General features: G+C 38.3%; 1 protein-coding gene and 1 long non-coding RNA gene across 2 annotated transcripts in view; one reads left to right on the top strand and one right to left on the bottom strand.

The window, feature by feature from the left end:
• LOC103099658 (uncharacterized) overlaps positions 1-24,997 on the top strand; it is a 123,367-nt gene that overhangs the window by 87,466 nt on the left and 10,904 nt on the right. Inside the window, exons 3-4 of the long non-coding RNA XR_008916098.1 lie at positions 15,421-15,625; positions 17,092-17,131. This is a non-coding gene — a long non-coding RNA (uncharacterized LOC103099658). The remainder of the gene's footprint in view (positions 1-15,420; positions 15,626-17,091; positions 17,132-24,997) is intronic.
• SELP (selectin P) overlaps positions 2,314-24,997 on the bottom strand; it is a 50,763-nt gene continuing 28,079 nt past the window's right edge. The window contains exons 10-17 of the mRNA XM_007480741.3: positions 22,701-22,886; positions 15,413-15,598; positions 14,582-14,767; positions 11,958-12,143; positions 7,422-7,541; positions 5,994-6,024; positions 5,246-5,301; positions 2,314-4,319 (exon numbers count right to left, since the gene is read on the bottom strand). Coding sequence (XP_007480803.2) covers positions 5,247-5,301; positions 5,994-6,024; positions 7,422-7,541; positions 11,958-12,143; positions 14,582-14,767; positions 15,413-15,598; positions 22,701-22,886 — 950 coding nt within the window. The 3' untranslated portion in view covers positions 2,314-4,319; position 5,246. The remainder of the gene's footprint in view (positions 4,320-5,245; positions 5,302-5,993; positions 6,025-7,421; positions 7,542-11,957; positions 12,144-14,581; positions 14,768-15,412; positions 15,599-22,700; positions 22,887-24,997) is intronic.

Genomic DNA, 24,997 nt, shown 5'->3' on the forward strand with positions numbered 1-24,997 from the left:
GCTTATTATATCAATTCTCCCACCCACTTATCTTTGAAAGACTGCCAGAAAGCAACTATTGCCTTTATTTTTTCCCACTGGAGGACTTGAGACAAATGGAGGAAAACCAAACTTGTTTACATATAGATTTAAGATCTTAAGATTGACAAAGTGCTTCTTCCACAACAAACCTGTGAGACAGGCAGCCTTAGAACATTATTGTCACTTTATAGATGAGAAAGCTAAGACTTAGAGATACTAAATAAATAGTCTGTGATCATCATTTATGAATCCAGGTTTCCAGATCCAGCTAGACTACATTGTTCTTCCAAATGGATAAGAGATCCCAAAGTCTTTTCTTTCTATCCCAGATCCAGACATTTTTATAATAGGGTTACACATAGTATAAATGTATGAGAGAAGAAGCTCCTTAATGTGGGATCCTTTAGATCCCAATTTCCCTTATAACATTTAACCCAGTGCCTCATAAGTTATAGAGAACATCAGCTACACCAGGGACATGCTCAGAGTTATCCTTCTTGGTTCTGGTTGACCATTTAGGATCTTTGTTTCCAGTCATGTTGCTTTAAATAAAACCATGTAAAGAAAACCCTGAGAAGTACATAAGTCCTTTCCCATGTGGCTACAGCAGCAGGGGGTGGATCTAAGTTATAAATAAATAATCTACAGGGAGGAAAGAGTATAATAAAAGGGAACCTAAACCCTTTAATTAAGGGCCAGGATCCCCTAGGACTGAACTTGGTCTAGACTCATGCCTAAGTCTAAAGTTAATGGGTTCCTTAAGGAAGGGTAGTGAGTACAGTGTCCTGGACCCTTGTACCTGACCTTGATTCTCTAATGTTAGACACATAAGACGATGGTACTGCGCAGTTGGAGAGCTGGGCCAGGAGTCAGGAAGAACTGAGTTCAAATTCAGCCTTAGATACTTACTAGCTTTGTGACCCTGGGCAAGCTACTGAAGTTGTCTGCCTCAATTTCCTAAACTGTAAAGTGGGAATAATAGCTCCTATCTTTCAGGACTGTTGTGAGGATTAAATGATAATATTTGTAAAGCACTTATCACAGTCCCTGGCACTTATCAGGTACTTACAAAATTATTTCCATCCTTCCTTCCTTTCTTCCTTTCTTCCTTCCTTTCTGATAAAATTTACTAAAATATGAGTTCACTAAGATATAAGATCTAGGGTTTTTTTTGTATATTTACTAATTTTTTCTTCCCCCCCCTCCTGCCTCAAAGGAATAGTTGACTCCAGATTTCTCCAAGGCAAACCCCAATTCTGATTATGCCCTTGATTCCATCCCCTCTGATCTTTTCCTGAACTTCTTCCACCCTCTCATACATCTTTAATCTTTCCTTTTCTGATTTCTTCCCCCTACAGACACATACAAGTCTCTTCTATAATTTTGTTAAAGCCTCTTTTTGACCCTTGCAATCTTCTGAGAGATTAGGAGGCAAAATAGAAAGCATTTAAAACCTGCAGTCAGAAGATCTGGGTTTAAATTCCCAAGATGCCATTTACTGTGTAGCCTTGGGCATGTCACCTGGTTTTCTTCACTTGTCAAATGAAGGAGATGAATTAGAACAGAGATGGCAAATATGCCCAGGCTACACATGGTTCACATCACTACTGAGTATGGCCTGAGCCAGATTAAAATGTAATTGGGAAATATTTAACAAAATAGATAAGAATACAATAAAACATAATGCTAATATGTAGTCTTCTACATCAACAATTAGTCTATAGAGATGCTTATGTATGACTTAGTGTAACCAGCTGATCTCCAAGTTCCTTTTCAACTATAGTTCTTTGTTCCTCACTTAAGCTTTCTTTGACCCAATGACACTTGGTTTGTACTGCTCCTACAGCACTTCTAATTGTACCCTGAATCCTACTTCTTGAGATATATGTATACATACATATATAAATATATGTCTCATCTCCCTCGTTAGATCATAAAACCATGAGGGTCAGGACTTGTTCAACTTTGTATTCCCCCCTACACCTGCTTGGCTCAGCTCCTTGAATATATGGTATCTACTCAATAATTCATCATTAAATTGATTTGAATTGAATTTAAACTCTTAAGTGACAAGATGGCTCCCATAAGGGCAGTCTCCCATTATCCTTCTCACCAGTGCCAGATTATACCTGGTTCTGGAAGAAGTTGTCCATTGGAATTGTGTGTACAACTCACAGACTAAGGAAGCTACTTCTCTGGTGGGTGGGGGGTTGTCCTTTGAAGTACTGAAAACCATGTAGATATGTTATTGTTTTTGTTAGGTCATTTCAATCATGTTCTATTCTTTGTGACTCCATTTGGGGTTTTCTTTTATTTATTTATTTAAAACAATTCATTTTTTATAATATTTTCCCATAGTTACATGATTCATGATACCCTCACCTTCCTCCCCCCTCCCAGAGCTGACAAGCAGTTCCACTGAGTTATACATGTATCCTTGTTCAAAATCTATTTCCATGTTATTCATATTTGCAGTAGAGTCATCTTTTAATATTAAAACCCTAATCATATCCCCATTGAACTGTGTGATCAATCATGAGTTTTTCTTCTGCATTTCTTTCTTTGGATGTGGACAGCATTCTTTCTCATAAATCCCTCTGGATTGTCCTGAGTCATTGCATTGCTGCTAGTAGAAAAGTCCATTACATTTGATTGTACCACAGTGTATCAGTCTCTGTGTATAATGTTCTCCTGGTTCTGTTCCTTTTGCTCTGCATCAATTCCTGGAGGTCTTTCCAGTTTACATGGAATTCCTCCAGTTCATTATTCCTTTCAGCACAATAGTATTTGATCACCATCAGATACCACAATTTGTTCAGTCATTCTCCAATTGATGAACACCCCCCCCCCGATTTTCCAATTTTGGGGCCAGCACAAAGAGTATGGCTGTGAATATTTTTGTGCACATATTTCCCCCTATTATCTCTTTAGGGTACAAACCCAGTAGTGGTATGGCTAGATCAAAGGGCAGGCAGTCTTTTAAAAACCTTTGGGAAAAATTTCAAATTGCCTTCCAAAATGGTTGGACCAGTTCACAACTCCACCAGCAGTGCATTAGTGTCCCGATTTTGCCACATCCCCTCCAAAATTTATTATTTTCCTTTATTGTCATATTGGCCAATCTGCTAGATGTGAGATGGTACCTCAGAGTTGTTTTGATTTGCATTTCTCTAATTATGAGACTTAGAACATTTTTTCATGTGCTTATGGATAGTTTTGATTTCTTTATCTAAAAACTGCCTATTCGTGTCCCTTGTATTTGGAGTTTTCTTGACAAAGATACTGAAGTAGTTTGTCATTTCCTTCTCTGGCTCCTTTACAGATGAGGAAACTGAGGCAAATGAAGTAGAATGACTTGCCCAGGATCATGTCCTAAGTATCTGAGGACAGATTCAAACTCAATTCTTCCTGTCTCTAGGCCCAGTGCTCTATTCGCTTAGCTATCCAAGAGTAGGTATGTAATAAATACTTAATAGATTGATTAAGGAGCCATTGCAAATTGATAGTGCTACACTCAAATAGTAACTTTAACAACAAATCCAGGGATATGTGTAGACTGTGCATCATTAAAGAAACCAGAAGGTTATAGGATTTGTAGAATCTTTTTCTTTTTAATGTGGTATTTGAATTTTGATCCTTGGTGGGTCTGGCATGGAGAAAAGGAGATCGGAATGTTAGTGAAGAGTTGGCCAACTTTATGGATTTTCTCTTAATTCTTTATCTTCTTCCATCATCTGGCACCACTTAGAGGTCTCAACATCAGGTGTCAGAGAAGCCTCTCCTAAGTAGGATCCGGTGGAGACAGAAGAGTGTTATGTGTGCAAGCTGCATCTCCAAGGCTGGAACTTCCTCTTTCCTTCTAAAGATGATTCCTTGGCTCTTTCATTTTTCTCACTCCAACATATGGTGGCTACTGTGGTCGGATTTTTCCAACTGCTACCAGTTCCCAATCCTATTGGACAGCACTGATAATTCAAGTGGCAATGCCTGGAGTGGGGGAAACAATTCTTCACAGCTCCTTTGGAAACTTCTGGTCCTGGCTATGGCTGTTTTATGGTGGAGAAGGATAATGGATAGGTCAGACAGAAGTGGTAGGTGGCACACTCAGAAGAATTGCAACCCTACTGAACTAGCAGCAGAGGAAACCTAGAGGAAACCAATATCTTTTATTTACAGATATTTACAGAACACTGCACATGGTAAGCTGCAGCAAAAGTCAAGTCTGGCAGGAATGGGCGTATTCAGAAAGAGGCTCCTGAGAAAGATGCTGCTGCTGCTGCTGCTGTGGAGAAGCGGGTCTGTGAAAAGGAGAGAGAAGTTACTTACTTCAACCTTAATGACATATAGAACTTGTCTTGTTTGAGCTTAGGCTCAAAATTATTAAAATATCAAAAATATTAGCAGAATAGCTCTCTTAAGAAGAATCAGTGGAAGCCTACAAGTAGTAGCCATGAACTTTCAACTCCCAGACTAGAACTTAGCTAAGTTCTGACTCATTGCTTTATCATTCTTCCATCATTAGCCAGCACAATCTGCACAATACTGACTCACTAGAACATCTCAGCTTTGCATAGAGGCACCCAGGAGAAGGAATATAGCTTCTGATGAAATCATTTGTGATTTCATCAGCAAAAGGAGCTCCCTGAGAGAAACTCCCTCTGCTGATGTAGAGCAACACCTTTTCTGCTTCTTAAAACCAAACCTTGATGAGAAGATGACTTGGACATAGAGGTTAAGTGACCTGTCCAGGGTCACATAGCTGGTATGTATCAGAGAAGGGATTTATACCAGTCAAATCATTTATGTATTTCAACTAATTAGTAGAATCCTTGGTCCTGGATCTAAATCATAAAAGAGGATCTAGATTGGAAGAGAGGACTTTAGAACCAACTCCTTTATTAAACCAAAGCCCACAGATATTAAATGACCTTCCTAAAGTTACACAAGTAGTCATAGTAGCAACTTTTTTGTATAGTGCTTTAAGGCGTACAAAGTATTTTTAGGTAAATTGTCCAAGCATTATTATTTTTATTTTACATTGAGGCTCTGAAGTTATAATTTCTTCATCAGTAATGAGGTCACTGTATCCCAACTATCCAGTTTCCATCATTGCTTCTATCTTATGCCAAAATTCAATTAATAACCATTTCATAAAGAATTCACAATTCATCACCCTCTCTTCTCCTTTTTTTTCCCTCCAAAGTTATCACCACGGACCACTTACCTTAATGAATTGAGTCAAAAGCCACATTGGTGAAAACTCCAGGTGTTCCCATGAGGCTATAGAATGAAAAGATGATGGTGTTTGTATAAGGATGGAAGGGCTTTTGATTGGTCATTTTTGTAGTGTTTATTTTTCAAATAAACTAAGTTATGATGCATATCCAAAAGGATCTACTAACTCAATGAAAGATTGAGCCCTTTCCTTTACTGAATTTAATTTTTGAAAAATAAGATGTGTGCTAATTAAATTCTACCCTGGTAACTTTTAAGATTCCATCAAAGATCACTATTTAGTTTTTTCATAGGATTTTACAGCAATTGTAAATTGTTTCACATGAATCTTTAATTCAGTCTCCTAGTAAGTTTTTGGCAACCCTCCCCTCCAACCCTACTTAGATACAAAGTAATTTAAATCCTTCACACTTGGTATCTGGCAAATAAAAGATATACAATTTAAGTCTTGTTTCTATCATTCATGTATAGTATAGTTGATTAAATAACAAATGGGGAAAATTGCTTCATCAAAAATATTTTCACCTAAGGCAGCTAGGTGACTCAGTGGATAGAAAGCCAGGCGTCCTGGGTTCAAATGTGATCTCAAATATTTCCTAGCTGTGTGACCCTGGGCAAGTCACCTAACCCTAATTGTCTAGCACTTACCACATGTCTGCCCTGGAACTAATATTTAATATTAATGTTACTATGAAAGGTAAGGGCTTTTTAAAAATTTAAAAATATTTCTACATTACCTTTGAGGGTTCAGGGGTCTTTTTCCATCCTCTGACAATTGGAGGTGAGAAGATATGAAGAGTTGATTTAAAAGAAAAAGAAGGAACAAAAGGGTAAAAAAGATAACTAATAAAGGGTATGATAAGGGGAAAATAAAGGGAATAAAGGAAATATAAGGTGATTTCCAAAACAATAAAAGATGATAAGGGAGGGGTATGCTGGGTAGTTGTAGTCAGAAAATCTAGGCTTTAATCTCTGCTCACTTACAAATTGTAAGATATCTAGCAGGTCATAATCTCTCTGAATCTCAGTTCCCTTATCTGTAAAATGGCCAAATTTAAAAAGTCTTAGGTAAAAGCCTCAGGTCAGGGGAATATAAGAAATCTAGGCTGGTTTTAGGATAGTTTAAGACTGTAAATTCATATGAGCTACTCTCTGGCCCCTCTGGTCCAGTCAGAACAAGTCCCAAAGGAGGCCTCATAGTGTTTTGAGAAAACACTGGATTTGGAACCAGGGGGCTTACATTCAAATTCTGATTATTCTGCTTACTACCAGTGTAAACTTGAGCAAGCCATGTGAATCTCTTGGTTCCAGTTTCCTTCACTATAAGGGTAAAGGATTGGACTAGCTAATCTCTAAGGTCTCTTCAAGCCATGAATCTATGATTCTATGGTGGTTTTTGTTTTTTTGAGTGTTCCTTGAGATGATTATGCCCTCCGAATGAAACTTCATTTTTCCCTCCAAAAGTAGTCATTAAGGAGATTGGGAGAGAGAAGAAATGGTTGGTTCTTTACCATCTATTACCTTGGCTTCTCTGAAGGCATTTCAAAACTAAAGAATGCATCTCCTTGAAAGGATGTCCCAAAGGACTCCTTTGGAGCATTCAGAATTGGAGAATTCATTTCAACAAGTATGGACCCACGATAACCCAATGTCTGTTCTGGCCCTTCTGGGGTTGTCTGGGAATGAGGTAAAGAGACATTAAGTGAATAGTGCTAGAGGTGCTATTATTTTTTCACTAAGCTCTGCAGTGGGCATTACTCTGCCTTTCCTCACTTACTAACTTAACCAACTGTCCCCAAAAGGGACATGAGATTTGTCCTAGAAAAATAGCAGAAACGTGAAGTATTCCTAGTGAACAGGGCAGACTATAAAAGAATATCCGTGAGTTTTCTTCCCTCAAGTAACCAAGAAATGGAGCTAAATCAGACAGGAGATCTTAGTCAGAAATTTTAAGTAATGCTTACTTAAGTCATCTGAAAGCCATACTAACCATAACACCCTCTATTGGAGATATGGACCTTCTTCTCCCACCCTCCCCCACCCATTTGTTGTTGGTTACTTTTTGCAGAGCAGTGAGGAAGACAACATGACTGTGGCAGTAGAATAAATGGTTTAAAATCCACTTCACAACATAGAATATAAAGCTCTTATCTTTTCTCCCTTACCTTTTTGTCTGAAACGTTTCCTTAGAATAACCAGGATTGAACCACCTATCACAAGACTTGTTACAGATGCAACTGCTCCTCCAAAGTAAGTCAGTGCTTCCTGAATGGACAAGGGGTTCCCTGTAACAAATCCCAATCCCCCCAAGCAGGTTAGTACTAGAACCAACGAGATCCAAAGATCCTACAAAGTACTATGAAATTGTACCAACTTGCAGAAATCATTGATTTTACTCATCAAAGGTCCTGGTGTTGCTGATAGTGAAGCAAATGAAGGAATGTGAAGAAGGAAATGGATATCACAAAAATGAAGTACTATGTAATGAATGGGTATAGAGGGTAGCTTTATCAATAGTGATTAAGTCATTAGCAGAATTTTTAAGTGAGTCAGAGTAAGACCCTAATAAAAGGAATGACACAAGGAACACTAGAAATGAGTATTCAAATACCCAAATAGGACTGTGATCTCACTAACTATGGAGTTTGTTCCAATGGTGAAGACGACTGACTACCCTATGTATTTTTTTTTTAGTGTTCCTTGAGATGATTATGTTCTCCAAATGAATCTTCATTTTTCCCTCCACAAGTAATCATTAAGGAGATTGGGAGAGAGAAGAAATGGTTGGTTCTTCACTATCTACTACCTAGGCTTCCCTGAAGACATTGTCTTCCTATCCTATGTTATTTTTAACCAGTCTTCCCCAAAGCTTCCTATAGGGGAATCTGTCCAACAAGAAAGATAGAAATCTTTCTTGCTGTCTTCTACTACCTTTTGAATAGCTTTTATTATGAGTAACAAAAGTTTGCCACAATATTTAAGAGTAAACGGAAATACTGGAAATACAAACAATGGATATCCATGTCTTTTTTGAGAGGTGATATATTAAATGATGGGAGGCACTATAGTATAATCAATCAACAAAGAGACATTTATATGTTTGACATTGTGCTGGAATGAATGTTGGATTTGAACTTAAGACTTAGTTTCAGATTGAACTTCTATGATAGTATGCAATTCATTTAATCTCTCTGAGTGTCAAGAAATTCCTAAATATCATCAACTAAATTATGGATTGGTTGTGATCTGCATGAGGGAAAGGAGTTTCGAAACAGATAAGTTAACCAGCATTTATTAAGCACCTACTATCTATTAGGTACTGTGCTGAACATTGGAAGTACAAAGAAAGAAAAAAAAATCTCTTCCTCAAGGACTCATCTTTGTAAGTTCAGATCCAGCCTCAGACACTTAGTATCTTTATGACCCTAGACAAGTCAGTTAATCCTCTTTGCTTCCATTTCCTCCTGTATAAAATGAACTGGAGAAGGAAATAGCAAACCAATACAGCATTTCAACCAAGAAAACCTCAAATGAAGTCACAAAGAGTTGGTTACTGCCGAAGTGACTGAACAACAATAACAATGTACAGACAAGACATAAGCAGGATAAATAAGAACTAATCACAGAACAAAGGCAGTAGAATTATGGGGAATGGGAAACACTTCTGGACAAAAGTGAGACTATCTGATGGAATGCAGAGAAGCCAGGAGATGGAGATGAAGAGATAGAGAAATTCAGGCATGGAGGATATCCAATGAGAACATATGGTCAGGAAGGAAGATCATTTCCTAGCTGTGTGACCCTGGACAAATCACTTGACCCCATTTGCCTAGACCTTGCTCTTCTTTCTTAGAGTTGTTGCTGGGACTGAAAGTGAGGGTTAAAGAATTAAAATTAAAAAATAAACATAACTCCTCCATGTCCCTACCCTTCATTCTAAAAAAAAAATGCACAGTGAAGAAATGGAGAATCTTGCTCCAGGAATAAGTGCCTTTGGGTTATAGAATACATGGAACTGATGTGGGCTGCCATGCAGATAGGTTGCTAAATGGATGTTTATGGGCAGTTACAAGGATGTGCATAGGAGTTCTGCAATCGGTCGATCAGTATAGGTATAGTGGACTAGGAATTTTCCCTTCTGGGAGCCTGTGCAAAAACTAGTTGAAAATTGACTGAGAGTTGCTCCCAGGGTGGTTAATATATCATTTTTCACCCCTTCCCCCCATGATGGGGAAATAAACCTTGGATAAAATTGACATCTGTCCCTTGGTTACAACAAAACTCTAACCACTCAAGCAATCCTTCCCTGACAACTAAACCCAAACAATCAATTCATTCCTAGACTACAAAGAAGATAAAAGTCCCCTCTTTCCATTGTCCAAACTACTGCCATCCCTCCCAAAATACAATAAGGTAATTTGGAGATTGCCTGAGTTGACAATTCTTTGGACAAGATCTTGATCTCACTTCTCATATCCAAATGGATTAGGGAGTAAGAGGCTGTAAATGTAAGGAAGGGACCAGATTATGAAGGGCTTCAAAATTCAAACAGAGGATTTTATATATAGTCTAGTGTGCTCATTGGATTGGCAGGACAATAGCCTGAGGATGCCTCCTGTTTGGGGTCCCTCAGGGTGATGGGCAGGCCTGGCCTCTGAGTAACCCCAGCACCCTGGACTATTACTTCATCCCTGTGCTCAGTGTGGTACCATGACTGTTGAGCTGGGACCACAGGAGTGGGCCAGTGGCTCAGGTTTGCCCCTTCCTCTCCCTTTTGCACACATTGATACACTACATGCACAGCAATATTGGTCAGGGCAGGTATGATTTCACATTGGGGAGGGGGAAGGGGGTGGAAGGGCCCAGAGTAGGGACCCTCAGCTCTCTGCAAGTCTGTTTGGGGAGGGATGATCCCTTTCCCCTCTTCCTCTTGGAGGAACCTCTATATATATCTTGGAGGGAACAGGGAACCACTGGAGTTTATTGAATAAGAAGATGACCTAGCCAGACTTATGATTTGGGATGTCCAATTTAATAGATGAGCGGACAATGGACTGGAGTGGGGAAAGACTTGAGGCAGGCAGACACACCAATAGGCTATTGCAATATTCTAAATATGAGGAAATGAGGGCCTGAGCCAGGATGGTGGCAATAGTAAAGGAGAGAAGGAAACACATATAAGAGATGTTCTTTAGGTAAAAATGACAAGACTTGGCAATAGATTGGATGTGTGCAGTGGAGCGAACAGTTGAGGATAACACTTAGATTCTGCACCTGAGAAAATGGGAGGATGATAGTACCCTTGACAGTAATAAGAAAATTAGGAAGAGAGGAGAAAACTAATTGTTAAATTTATATTGTGGTTGAGACTGAAATATATTAATTAGGTGGTCACTAAATCCCAAAATGAATTACTAAAGTAAATGGAATTTATGGTAGTTTATTTACAATAGAGGGGAAATATTAAGGAGTGAGAGAGAGAGAGAGAGAGAGAGAGAGAGAGAGAGAGAGAGAGAGAGAGAGAGGAGAGAGAGAGAGAGAGAGAGAGAGAGAGAGAGAGAGAGAGAGAGAGAGAGAGAGAGAGAGAGAGAGAGAGAGAGAGAAGGGGGGGAAACTCTGGCTTCCTCTGAGCCAAGTAGAAAATACTAAGGCCCTAATCAGGAAAAAGAGTCTCAAGACGATGGCCCTTTCTGGGAGGTTTAGACCTCTGAGAAATGCAGAGTCACTATGTCAGCATTTCACTCAACAACGGTGACTGTCTAAAATGGAAAAGCAGTCTGTGGTTTCCTGCATGAGTTCCTCCAAGGGTCCAGTTCCTCTAGTCCAACTCCGAGTCAGAGAATCCTCCATCCAATTCGAATCTCAAATCTCTTCTTCTGGCCTCTGATACTCTTTTTAATGATCTTTTTCTCTTGTGTCACCTCCCCTAAATTTCACGTCTACCAATCACAGCAGACACTTTTCTCCAGGACTGCCCCCTCTTTAGTTCACACCTTCTTTGATTAGATTATATCTTTTTAGGTTACTTAATACCTTTTTTGGTTAGTTCACCTTTTGTAGTTACTTAATACCTTTTTGTAGTTAAAATGGGTAGATCTACTTAAAATACTGAGTTTATCACCTTTTGGGGATTAAAATCTAAAAATGGATTGTGGATTACAATTCAATCTTCCCAATAAAGGAGGAGCTATATATTTTCATTCTCATAATCAGAGGATTACAATTTAATCTTCACATAATGAATTAAATTTGGAGATATTGAACTTCAAATGTCTATGGGGATTCAGTTCAGGATCTTCAATGGTCAGTTGGAGATGGGAGAGTGCATGTCAATGAAAATCTAAATCATTGAGTAACATTACCTCTTGTAATCACAAGTATCAGATACCTATATGAATTAAATCTGGAATTTTAAATGTTTTCTGGACTAGGTTAAGCAGCAGGTTACAAGTGAATAAGATGAATTCACTCAATGAATTTGAAAGGTAAAAAAAGATCAGTGAATGGCTGGCAAAGCTGCTAAACTTAAACTCTATCTCTGTGTTTGAAGCAAAATCACTGCTCTATCCAAGGAGAAAGAAACCTCACACAAACATATAGAAGTGCTTAGAGAAAGACCTGTTGGAAAGAGTCAGAAAAGCTGCACCAATTCTGTCATCAGTTATATCAAGGTGACATTCTGACCCACTAGATTAGCATACCTTGGCAGGTTGGCATCTTTTTTGACCATTTGCCTTCTGCTTGGCACTTTATTTCTGGGGAGCCATTTAACATTTGATCTGTGGGGCAATAGAAGATACACGTGGACTCATAACTGAAATTCCCCCACGGGTGAGAGCAATTCATCAGCATTGGTTTAGGAAGAATCAATTCTGGGCATTTGACAACTGCAGAGAAAAGGTAGAGGGAAAAAAAGTGACATGAATTAAAAATCTGCCTCACTTCATTTCCTCCTGGGTAAATTCATATGATGTTAACAACTAGTGTTAATAAAATAAAATATAGTTGCCCTTAGAGGAAACATCCTTTTATTCAGATATAAATTTGAAGTTTATATATGAAGGCAGCATGATGTAGTGCTCCTTTTCACCTTTTCTTGAACCATGCCAAGGATATTCATATGCCTATTTCAACTGGACTAATTTTATATTATTTAATCTCAACTAAGTATTCACTGCTATACTTCAATCTTTTTATTCCTCCCTGATGTCTGACTCTATTATTTTCTATATAACAGTAACTGCAAACTTTCTCCTCTTCCCATAAGCCTCCCATATTGCCTTTGACACCACTTTCTTAGCAGAGCACTTTGCTTCTTACTTTACTGAGGAAATAGAAGCCATTTGTTCTGTGTTCCCTATTCTTCCTTACTCCACACTTCAAAACCCCTATGCATGACCTCTTCTTTCTCTCTTATTTTGCTCCAGTCTCTAATAAGAAGGTGGCCCTTTACCTTATCAAAGTCAAATACTCTATTTGTTATTCTCATCTTATTTCTTCATATCTCCACTGGAAGTGTGCCCCATCAATAATTTCCTCTCCCTTTCATCTTCAATCTGTTAACTACTTCCCCACTACCCACAAAAAATGCCCCAAGTTTTTCATCATCAAAAAAAAGCAAAACACTTTTACTTACGCCTATATTCTCTACAAGCTATTGTTCCATAACTCTTCTCCCTTTCATTTTCCTAGAAAGTCACACTCATTGGCATCATTTCCTCACATCTTACTCATTTCTCAATTCTTTGCAATCTTCTTCCAATCCTTTCACCCATCTGATAGCCTTTTCAATGATTTCTTAGCTGCTAAATGCAAAAAGCCTTTATTTGTCCTCGATTTACTTGACTTCTCCATCACTTTTGGCATTGTCATCCACTCCCTTCTCCTGAATACTTTCTCCTCCCATGGCATCCATGCTACTGCTCTTTCTTGACCCTTGGTTCTTGCCTGTCTAACCACTGATTCTCAGTCTCCTTTGCTGGGGTAATTATCCTGCTCCTGGACACTAAATGAGGCTTTGTTCTACTCTCTCTTCTCTTTTCTCTCTGTATTATTTTTTGGTAACTGCATTTGCTTTAATAGATTCACTTATCTCCATTCAGATGACTCATAGATCTATCTAATGAGCCCTGATCTCTCTCCTGAGCTCCAGTCCCTCTCTACCAATCATTTGATGAATATTTCCAATAGTTGCTTCAAACTCAACATGTCTAAAACAGCACTCATTATCTTCCCCTTTCTCATCCAACTCAACTTCTTCCTAACTTATTTATGTAAAGGACACCACTATTCCACTTGTGGCCATGCAGCTTTCAGCTGAAAATTTCCAAAGAAGAGGATTTCATTTCTTCTTAAGAAAACCCATTATACTCTGGGATAGCTCAAACTAAGACTCGTTTCTTCTAATTTTTTCTTCTCTGCAACATGCATTCTTTACCCCAATGTCTAACTCTGGGGTGAAATAAAACAAGTCTAATCTTTCCATGTGATAATTCCTCATACCTGTGATGGCACTTGTCACCTTTCTTCTTCCCCCCCAGTCATCTCTAGGCTAAACATCCTTAGTTCTTTTAAACAGTCTTCTTATTATACAAACATTAACCCTATTCAACAATTTAGCTTCTGTCTTCCTCATTTAAATGAAGCTAAACTCTGTAAAACTAACAATAATCTCTTAAGTATAAAATCTGATGGGTTTTTTTCTCAGTCCCCAGCATTCTTTTTTCTTAAAACCCTTACCTTCCACCTTAAAATCAATACTGTGTATTGTTTCTAAGGCAGAAGAGTTGTAAGGGCTAGGCAAGTGACTTGTCCAGGTTCACACAGGTAAAAAATGTCTGAGGCCAGATTTGAAGCCCAGGACTTCCCACCTCGGGGTCTGACTTTCAATCCACTGAGTCACCCAGCTGCCCCCAAGTCATCATCATTCATAACTTATTTGCTTCACTTAACACAATTGCATTTCTTCCCAGATGCTCTCTTTTCTTTGTTATAGTTATTGGGTGAGCTTTTTCTGTTGTTGTCCTTGTTGTTGTTGTTTTTTGACACTGTGCTCTCCTACATCTCCTTTATCTGTGTGACCACTTCTCAGTCTCCTTTCCTGGTTCCTCCTTCACACTATGCCTTCTAACTTTGGGTATTCATTAGGGTTCAGTCCTAGTCCCTCTTCAGTGCTCCCTCTACACTTTATTTTGTTAATTTAATCCTCTTTCATGGGTTTAACAATCATCTCAGTGCCAATGATTTAAAGGCACCACTAAACTCATCATTATCCTAGACTTTTTGCTCTCCTTCATTCATTCATTCAAGTTTAACCAGACTTTACCTTCACAAGTTGGAGGAGGTGCTGTCCAATTACCATAAGTTGAGCATTGCACGCTGTCAGATCCTTTCAGTACAAAGCCTTCATCACAGGTAAAATGACAGATAGTGCTATCCCTGGAGTCTCTCTCATTGTAGGAACACTCCATGTTTCCCCACTTTGGGTCATCTAATACTGGGCACCTGATGGCTAGAATATAAAAAAGAGAAGTGGTACCATTATGGACCTAGTGTAAGTGGAAATTTTGTATTCTTTGGACTTCATCTCCCAGAATTCTTCATTCCTCCCAAGAATCCTTTTCCCTTTCTGTTTATGTGCATCCTTTAGGTTATGGTTTTTAAGCTGTGGGTAACACCTCCCTCAGTCTCTTTTTCTATGTGGGAGGCTGGTGAGCTCTCTCTGTTTCCCTAGCCTTTTATTTTCCTTTTGCTTCAAGTTAAATATTATTAAATATAATACTTTGGGTATTGAATATTAATTTTTAAAATTTACAACCTATAATGCAAGCTGTTTTGATGAACAATCACCCTAAGAACTTAAATTTATTCTCAATCTGACTATGGCAGCTTTCTCCTGCAAAAGTCAATGATGACTCTCATCTTCTCTAGCTTAGCAGTAATGCTACAACAAAGAGTACTGTCCTAGGAAATAGTAGATCTGAATCCTGGTCTTCCATTTATTGTAAGTAGGTCATTTCACCCCTTTGAGCATCAACTTTGGGTTGGGTAAAATGGGTATAATATGATGGCACTGTATTTGTACATAGATTTGGTGTTAGTATAGCATTTCATAAGCCATAAATTATTATTAAAAATGTGAACAGTGATAATTTACCTTTACAGGATGGAGCAAGTGAGGTCCAGGATCCTGAAGCTGTACACTTGAGTATATGGGATCCTATTATCATAAGACCACTTTTGCAGGAAAAGTCACAAGTAGAATTATAACTCATATTTCCATTTTCCCCGGAGCAATGGAATGCCCCCTGATGTGGGGCAACTAATGGTGGACATTTGATTGCTGGAATATGAAACAAAATCTCTTGTGGTAAGTTCATAAAAGAAACATTTTAATTCTATCCATTATCACAATGAACTATATAATTTACAGAGCTAAAGTTGTTTGTTTATTTTTCTAATTGGGAATATCTATTAGCTAAGGTAATGATCAGTTAGGCAAAGTAGAAGACGACTCTTTACCTGAGTCATTTGAATTTAGAGAGTGTAAAGCATTAGAAAAGTTAGCATGAAAATGGTCAAAGTTCTGGCCTGGGCATGGATGAACAAATGACTTTGTTAATGCTAATGATTGTGATGATCAACACGTCAGCAATTCATAAGGTCCTATTTCATTAACTCCTCCATACTGAAATAGTTTTCATGAATCTGTGTGGTCCAAAAAGTCCTCCTCTAGAAGCCACCCCTCTGGTTGCCTAGACAGGCCTTTTTGTGATTAGCTAAAGAAGTCTTCAGATGAAAGACAAATGATTCATTGCCAAATTCCTGCTCAGAGCCTTTCCAGTTTAATAGGATCTGCCAGTTGTTATATCTGGGTCACTGGCAGGCTGATAGACCTTTTTTTGTCTTTTTAAAAAAATAATTAAAAAACAACAACAACAAACCTTACCTTCCATCTTGGAATCAATACTGTGTATTGGTTCCAAGGCAGAAGAGTGGTAAGGGCTAGGCAATGGGAGTTAAGTGACTTGCCCAGAGTCACACAGCTAGGAAGTGTCTGAGGCCAGATTTGAACCTAGGACCTCCCATCTCTAGGCCTGACTCTCAATCCACTGAGCCACCCAGCTGCCCCCTTTAAAAATAATTTTTGTTGTATATTGTTTTTTAAATTGTCTTATTTCCCTTATACCCCTCTTCTAGCCTTCTCCCAGAGATCACCTCTTATAACAGATAATTTTTTTAATGAAAAGGAAGAAGGGAGGGAAGCAGCATAAATCAACAAATATATCTGCAATATGACAATAGAAGTACTGTTTCACCCCCACCCCCCAGCCAAAAGATTGGAAGGAAGGCATCTTTTTATATCTCTTCTTTGAGGCCAAGTTTCTTCTTTTAAATTCTGCATCATTCACTTTCATTTGTTTTGGGTTTCCTCTTACCATTGAACTGGTTGCAGTCTTCGTGGCCCTTCCTTGTCTTAAATGGCAGGGCAGACCTAGAATAATGCCATAGTCTGGCTACATTTCCCTCTTGCTGACTCAAAGTGGGAGTACTTTTCAGAACCTTCATTTCCTGGACAGTATCTATGATGTTCAATTTCTAGGATGTGGACAGCAAAGTTCTGGGGTCCTCATAACAGGACCATGTCTAAACAACCACAATAATATTGAATGATAGTTTAAACTTTTCAAAAGATTTGAGAATTTTTTTTTGTCTGGGGGCATTCAGGTTTGAGAATTGAGTGGGGAAGGGGAAGGAGAAAAGGGAAGAAGTATTAATATAGTATCTGCTATGTGCCAGGCACTATACTAAATGCTGCTTCTTTTTTTTCTTTAGCAAATGTTATCTCCATTTATCTTCACATAAGCCCTACAAGGTGAGTACTATTATTATTCACATTTTACAGTTGAGGAAACTGAGGCAAAAAGAGATTAAGTGACTTGCTGTAGGTTATACAGGTAGTAAGAATCTGAGGTCAAATTTGAACTCAGGTCTCCCTAACTCAAGGCTTAGGTCTCTAAAATCATCAGGTTCACTCTCCTGACAAATGTGGAAGGTATTTATTTGACATTAAAGATAAGCTGGGATTTATCTGCAATCTCATGCACTTTGCAAAGGCTAATACAGAGGGGAAATGGGGAGAGCTCTCTAGGTAAAAGGAGTTTGGGCCAGGCTAGGTAATAAGATGCTAAATTTAATATTCCTTTCTCCCATAAAGCCATTGAGTATGAGCAATTTAACTCTCTCTCTCTCTCTCTCTCTCTCTCTCTCTCTCTCTCTCTCTCTGGCTGACCCCATCCCTTGTCCATTTCCCAATATTGACATTTGGAGTTCATTACCCAGATTTTGCTTTCTGGTAGCCTTCTCTCAGACCCAACTGTGGATTTCTGGTTTTGACATTATTTTCAACATTGACACTCTTTCCCATGGTCTCTTTTCAGTTTTGTTTCTTTTTCTGTGGGTTCCTGATACCATTCTTATTCAACCAATACTTATTATACTTTTCTTTGTGTTAAGACACCAAGCTAGGCATTGTGGATAGAAAGATAAGAATGACATCATCTCTCCCTTCAAGGAATTCATAGCTCGTAGATGGAAATGATTCGCATACTTGGAAGTATGAATAAAAGAGATGGAAACTGATTTCAGGGAATCATATTCCTGTTCTCCCACCTGTCCTGGGACTTCTCTGCTATCACTGCCTATTTCTGAAAGAAGGGAGAACTCAATCAGTGGCATAGACCCTCTTCAGGGCTGGTCCTCTCTTGAGTCTGATCCCAGAAAGAAGGGAATTAGCATTTATTGGGCACCTACTGTATACTAGGCACAATGCTAAGTGATTTAGAAGTATCTGATTTAACTTTGAAAACAGGATAGGCAATAATGATTTAAATCAGATAGGTTCTTATGGACACCTAAAAACTTATTCAAGTATACATCCAAGAAAGAAGAGAAGGATATCTATCATCCTAACCCCTTCCCCACATATATTAAAATGGCTGCTTCTCACACTGAGGAACTTCATTATACCATAAAGCTCCAAGTCACCCCTTAGGGAAATGATCTCTCATGGGTTCCTAGGGGCTAATGGCCAATGGGTCCAGTGTTATACATCCCAGTTTCTGGAAATGAAGGCAAAAGGATCCTATCAATCCTGGGACCAGGAAAAAAGATATAAACATGAAAGAAAAATGCCATATCTGTAACTTTTTAGACTTATCTTCCTGGGTATAAAGGCAGTACTAAGAGGAAGCAAATTTCCTTGTCTTGGATAACATTTGACCTTAATAAAGGACACTTCAAGTGGGGATAGGCATGGGAGCAATACGGTCAAACACAGCTGTACTTTGCTAGCTGTTGTGGCATGGGGTGGGTAGAAGTGGAAGGAGAGAGAGAGAGAGAGAGAGAGAGAGAGAGAGAGAGAGAGAGAGAGAGAGAGAGAGAGAGAGAGAGAGAGAGAGAGAGAGGTGGAGGGGAACCCAGCTCAAGCTGCTTATCCTTAAAAATGATTCTAAAGGATATGTTATTTGCTAAGCCAAGTCGTGATCACTGTCTTAAACCAGCAGGGGAAAAAAAAGTAGGAGATAATAAGGAAAATATTGTCAACAAGGCAGATTCGAGGGGGAAGGGGCAATTTTGCTATCCTAATTCTGTTCAGTTGGAAAAGCTATAAATGGTTTTAAAATATACAAAGAGCACAAATATGACCATCTCCATGTTTCATATGAGGGAACTACAGTTCAGTGAGAACAAGTCACTTGCCCGAGGTCTTATAGCTGGTATGTGTTGAAAATAATTTGAACCCAGGTCCTTTTGACTCCAGAGCCAATCTGTCTTCTGCTGTGTACCACAGCAGCCTGTTATGCCCTATTGGCTAACCAGTCTCTCCATTGTATGGTCCTCAGCCAACAGACACATAGTCTCTTCAGTCAATCTTTTAAAAAGCCCTTCCAGCTTGATAGAATATGCCAGAGGCATCAAGAACCCAACATCAAGAACCCAACATCACTTGCCTGCCAACAGAAGACATCTGAGGGGAACCTCAAAGGAAAATCCAAACCAAGCCAGGTCTGGGATCTCTGTTATCATCCCTCCTGACCTCCTAACATCTGCACTTACTGCACAGAGGGAAATAATTAGTGCAATGACTTCTTTTCTTTTCTTTTTGAAAAGTTATTACGTTTTGTCTTAGAATCAATAGGAAGTATCCATTCCAAGGCAGAAGAATGGTAAGGGCTAGGCAACTGAAGTTAAGTGACTTGCTAAGGGTCACACAGTTAGGAAGTGTCTGAAGGCAGATTTGAATCCGGGATCTCCCATCTCCAGGACAGATATTCTTTCCACAGAGCCACTTGGCTATTATGCAAAACCTTCTTTTCAACTTAATCTGCTTAGGATCTCCTTTGATTGACAAATAGATCATCTACTGTCTAACAGAGTAGCCTTTACTAACATTTTTGTGTCATGGACCCTGTTGGCTATTCTGCCCAAAGCCACCTTCTCAAAACAATGTTTTTAAATGCACAAAATAATAATACATAGGATTCAAAGGAAACCAATATATTGAAATAAAGTTATCCTGAAGTTTTTAAAAATAAAGTTCATGGACAGCAGATTAAGAACTCTGCTGTCTCCAGGTACACAATTTTCTACTCAAGACTTTGACTCTCCTCTAGATGACTATTTCTTTCATGATATCTTTTCTCTTTTTGTTCATTTCATCTTATATTTAAAATAATATAATATATATAATATAATGATGTATAATAGAATAAATAATTAATAGAGATGGGTATCTTTTATCAGAACAACAAAAATAAAAGAAACCTCCAGGAGGTAGGGAATAGATAAAGGATCATGAAGAATGATGAGATAATTAGGAGAGATTTGGGACCCCTTGGAAAGAACTGGTCTATTGCTTTAGTTAAGTTTAGTTAATAGATCCATTGCCTGAAAGATTATTCCTTATGTTGAATGGGGTGAAGGAAAAGTAGAAAAAGAATGCCTTTCCCTTACTATATGGTATTGTTATTGGACAGTAGAGGGCACTATTGTAATGTCATCTGTAAGCTCCATGAATTTATTAATTATGGACAGTCTGCATCTAAAGAGAATGCCATGAACCACGTTTCTTATAGCTGTTTTCAAAAATAGAAAAAATTTCTTTCTTTTTTTCTTTTTTTTTGGTTTGCTGTAAGTAACTAGGTAGTCTAATGGCTAGAGTGTTGGGCTTAGGGCGAGGATGACCTGAGGTTGAATCATGCTTCAGATACCAACCTGGACAAAGCATTTAAATTCTGTTCCATCTGTAACATGAAAGGTTGAGCCATTACTTTTTTTTGGAAATTTTTATTTAATTAGTTAATTTAGAATACTTTTTCCATGGTTACAAGATTCATGTTCTTTCTCTCCCCTCCCCTTTACCCTCCCATAGCTGATGCGCAATTCCACTGGATTTTACATGTGTCTTTGGTCAAGACCTATTTCCATATTATTGATATTTGCACCAGGGTGATTGTTTATAGAGTCTACAGCCCCAATCATATCCCCTTTGAACCATGTGATCAAGTGGTTGTTGTTTTTTTTTTCTGTTTCCCCTTCCACAGTTCTTCCTCTGAATGTGGATAGTGTTCTTTCTCATATAAGTCCCTCAGAATCATCCTGGATCATTGCATTTGAGCCATTACTTTTAAAGTCCCTTCTTATTCTAAATCTATGATCCTATAATCCATTCCTGTTTTCTCAACTGCTTTCAACTCAACCCAACCAATATTTGTTAAGAACTTTATATGTTCAAGGCATTCGGGATAAGAACAAAATAGTCCCTGACTTCAAAGGGCTTCCATTCTATTGACAAGGGATGGTAGAGATGGAGATACATGAATACAACAGGAAAGACTTTGAACAAGAAATGGCACCTGAGCTGAGCCTTGAAAGAGGCTAAGGATTCAATGGGAGGAGTAAGATGGAGAGTGCATTCTTGGTATGGGTGACAGCCTTTTGGGAGGAAGAAAATGGGTACAAAATGTGACCATATAAGAGAATAAAGCTAGAAAAAAATTAAACCAGAAATGAATAGCTTTGACTTCATTAGTATGAAATTCTAACTGAGCTGAGTAGCAATTAATGGTAATTCTGATTTTCAGGTACTGAGATATATCAGAATTTATTTAGTATCAGATAATATCAAGATACTTATTTGTTATGCATTTTAAGTAGTCTTTCCAGGAATAAATTTGTAAACATTCATTTGTAGAATTATATTGTCTTAGAATTTGAAGGGATCTCCACATTGAAATAATTGTTGAATTTGGAGTCAAAAGGCCTGGGTTCAAATTCTGGTTCTCTCACTACTTATGTGTGTGTGGGCAAATCAGCTAGGCACTTTGAAACTCAATTTCCTTGCCTATAAAATAAAAAGATTGGACTCAATGGCCTCTGAGCATATTTCTAACCCTAAATCTATGATAATCATATGATTTGTGATCTTACTTGATCACCACAAGCATATATTTGAGAGGGAACCAGCTGATGTGGATATAGCTTGTGGTTATGAAACTTGAGAATATGCATTGGTAGAGGGAACTTCCTCACGGAGAATTTATTATTCTGATAAAATCACAAGTCTGGTCCAAAAGGGAGTGATGATTTATGATAAAAAAAAAGCTCAATCTCTCCTTCTGCAAATGGGGAAATTGTCCTTAGATGACTTCAGAACTATCTTCTATCTGTAATACTTTGTAAATCTGGTAGCTCTCTAGATAGTTAACTGGCAAATATACATCTTAGACACCCAGACAGTGCAGGGAAAGCACAGCTCAATAAAGAATGAGAAACATTGTCTTTTTATTTATTGTCCCTCCAAGAAGATGATTGCCCCAATTTTTTTATCCCTTTAAGAATTATGGAAGTTTATTATCTGTCAAATAAATACTTAATGGAATTAATTAGTAATTCCTAAGTGTTGAGAAGGAGAATAATGGATTGTTCTTCATGGAAAGACCAGTGGACAAGAGGACTCAATGTCATATTCATCTTCCAAAATAGGGGGAAATATTCATTAATTTAGGATTCTGTGCATGTGCTGAAACTCAACTAACAAAAACAAAATAATTTCAAGGATTCACCTAGTTTGAATTTGAACCCTTCCTAGAAATGACTTTAGGTAGTCTGCCTCCTATTTCTAAAAGAAATCCAGAGAAAATTTTCAGGGGAAGATGTTTCTAAAGTCCAAATATACATGTGGAAACAGATCTCGGGTTGATTCTTGCCTTCTAAATAAGGAAAACTAATAAACTGACTCTAAAATGTCAACAACTGGTCTAAAAGTAGGTGACAAGAGGCAAAGCAGAAAGCATGAAGTGGTTAAATGAAGCTGTTAGGTTTGTCGATAGGTCTTGTGAGGACCCATGAATAAAGAACAAATAATGACAAGTTCCTCCTACCTTGACATGTTGGTGTATGAGCTGTCCAGTGTCCAGAAGTAGTACATTTCACCTTGTCTGGTCCCACTAAAGAAAATCCCTCATTACAGCTAAACTGGCAAGTTGATTCGTAGCTGTAATTTTCAAAAGGATGATCACACGTCATTGTTCCTTGCTGTGGTGCCAATAAAGGTTTGCATGTAATAGCTGCGATGAGAAGAGATGGAGGTTGAAAAAAGCTTATTTCAGAACATAATAGACTGTAGATAATTTTGTATTCATGCCCTCAGTAGCTCTCCATGCTACTCCTCTCCCAAAGTTAGAGTGTAATTGACAGCAATCATTTTCTGATGAGAATCTGATGGGAAAATGTAGTTGTTAGTTCTATGGACTCCTAAATCAGCTTCTCATTCAAGAGCTTAAGCTAGGATAACAAAAGAAGAAAGTCAGTAGATCTAACATCTGGGTTGCACATGTGTGTGTGTCCATGTGTGTGTGTGTGTGTGCACGTGTGTAGTGTCCCAAAAATCTTAGTATGCCTTTAAGCTTTAGTAAATCAAAATGTTGTAATAGATTAAATTATGTATATGTATTTATTTGTGAAGTTATCTATATCTTATCTATGGTTGTCCCCATTTCTAACTTGGAAAAGCAGTGAGGCTTGTAACAGCTTCTACCTTTACCAAAGCAAGGCAAGTTGACAAGCATTTATTAACCACTTATTATTTACTAAGTACCTACTACATGTTGAGCACTGAGATATGGCACTAGAGATACAAACAAAGGTAAAACCAACCCCTGCTTTTAAGGAACTCAAGGATGTAGACTCAGTGACATCAAGTAATTTCATTGCCCCTTTTTAACCCTTATTTTCTGTCTTAGAATCAATACTAAGTATTGGTTCCAAGGCAGAAGAGCACTAAAAGTTATGTAAAGGGGGTTAAGTGACTTGTCCAGGGTCACCCAGCTAGGAAGTATCTGAGATTAGATTTGAATTCAGGACCTCTCATCTCTAGCCCTTTACTCTTTGTCAGAATCAGCACAGATCAACAGACTAACTCCCCTTTCAGTGTGGTATAGCTATGGATGTGGTGTGGTATAACTAAGTACTATTAGAGCTAAATCTTGGCTGGGTGATCTTGGTCGAGTCACTTTATCTTATTCATCTCATTGAGTCTTTATTTTTCTCACCTGGAAAATGAATGTTGGATTAAGTCTCTGTCTTTAAAAGATTTTTTTTATCTTCAAAGGTCTAGAATTGTATGAAATTGCAAGACTCCTTTTGTGGTGAAATTATTGTTTCTTGAGTTATTTTAAGAAACATGACTGTTAAAATATGTACACACACATGCACATATGTGCCCACAACACACATTGCATATATTTGCATGTGTGTACATGATTATGTAAGTGCATAGACATACATGCACATATTATTAGGGTCAACCCGAATAGTATAGATTATTAGGCAACAAGAGCTCTTCTACCAGGTGCTAAATGGTCTAGAGCAGCGTTGGCAAATGTTTTAGAGATAAAGTATCCAAACTGCACTTTCAAGCTACCTGTGAGCCCCCTATGTTACCCCAGACAGTGGAGGGAGGAAGTACTCACATTCAGCTACTGGGCAGAGGGGTGGGGCATGTGAAAAATGTTCTTGGGGGCTGTGGAAAGGGAGAAACAGAGCAGCCCCTTCTGTGCTGCTGAAGCACATGTGGCCACACCTTCGCCAACACAGGTCTAGAGTTTGGTATAAAGGATGAACTTGGAGTGGGAGGACCAGGATGCAGGCTCTTACCACCAATACGCTTTTCCTGGCCAATCCTTATAGCCCAGTTATCCTCATTTTACAGATGAGGTAATTGAGACTGAAAGAGATTAAGTGACTTGCCCAAAGTCCAAGTGCTATTAAGTGTTGGAATATTTGAACTCAAGTCTTCCTGATTCTACATACAACATTCTATTACCTAGCTGTAATTTCCACTTTATGAGTATACTGAGTCTTCAGACCTGAAATATTTGAAGGTGAATTCCCCACTGATCTTCTTATTGTAGAGGCATGGAAGAAATGCATCTCTAAAATTTTGAGGACCTTCAGGAAAATGTCCTCACCTTGCCCCTTTCTTTACTCATTCTTCAGCTAAATACACCTCAAAATTTTACTTTGTCCCAAATTCTTGACTTTTTGTTTCAATCTAAAGTTTGTTTATTGTAAATGAGCTCTACTGGGGAAAACAAACAGCTAAACAACAGCTAGGAAAACCAAGAAAGGAAAGAAAAATGTTTCCAGAAGTGTACTTTCTAATGTATTGCGGCTTTGT

This window comes from Monodelphis domestica, chromosome 2, assembly GCF_027887165.1.
Source record: "Monodelphis domestica isolate mMonDom1 chromosome 2, mMonDom1.pri, whole genome shotgun sequence".
In the NCBI taxonomy this organism is placed as follows: Eukaryota; Metazoa; Chordata; class Mammalia; order Didelphimorphia; family Didelphidae; genus Monodelphis; species Monodelphis domestica.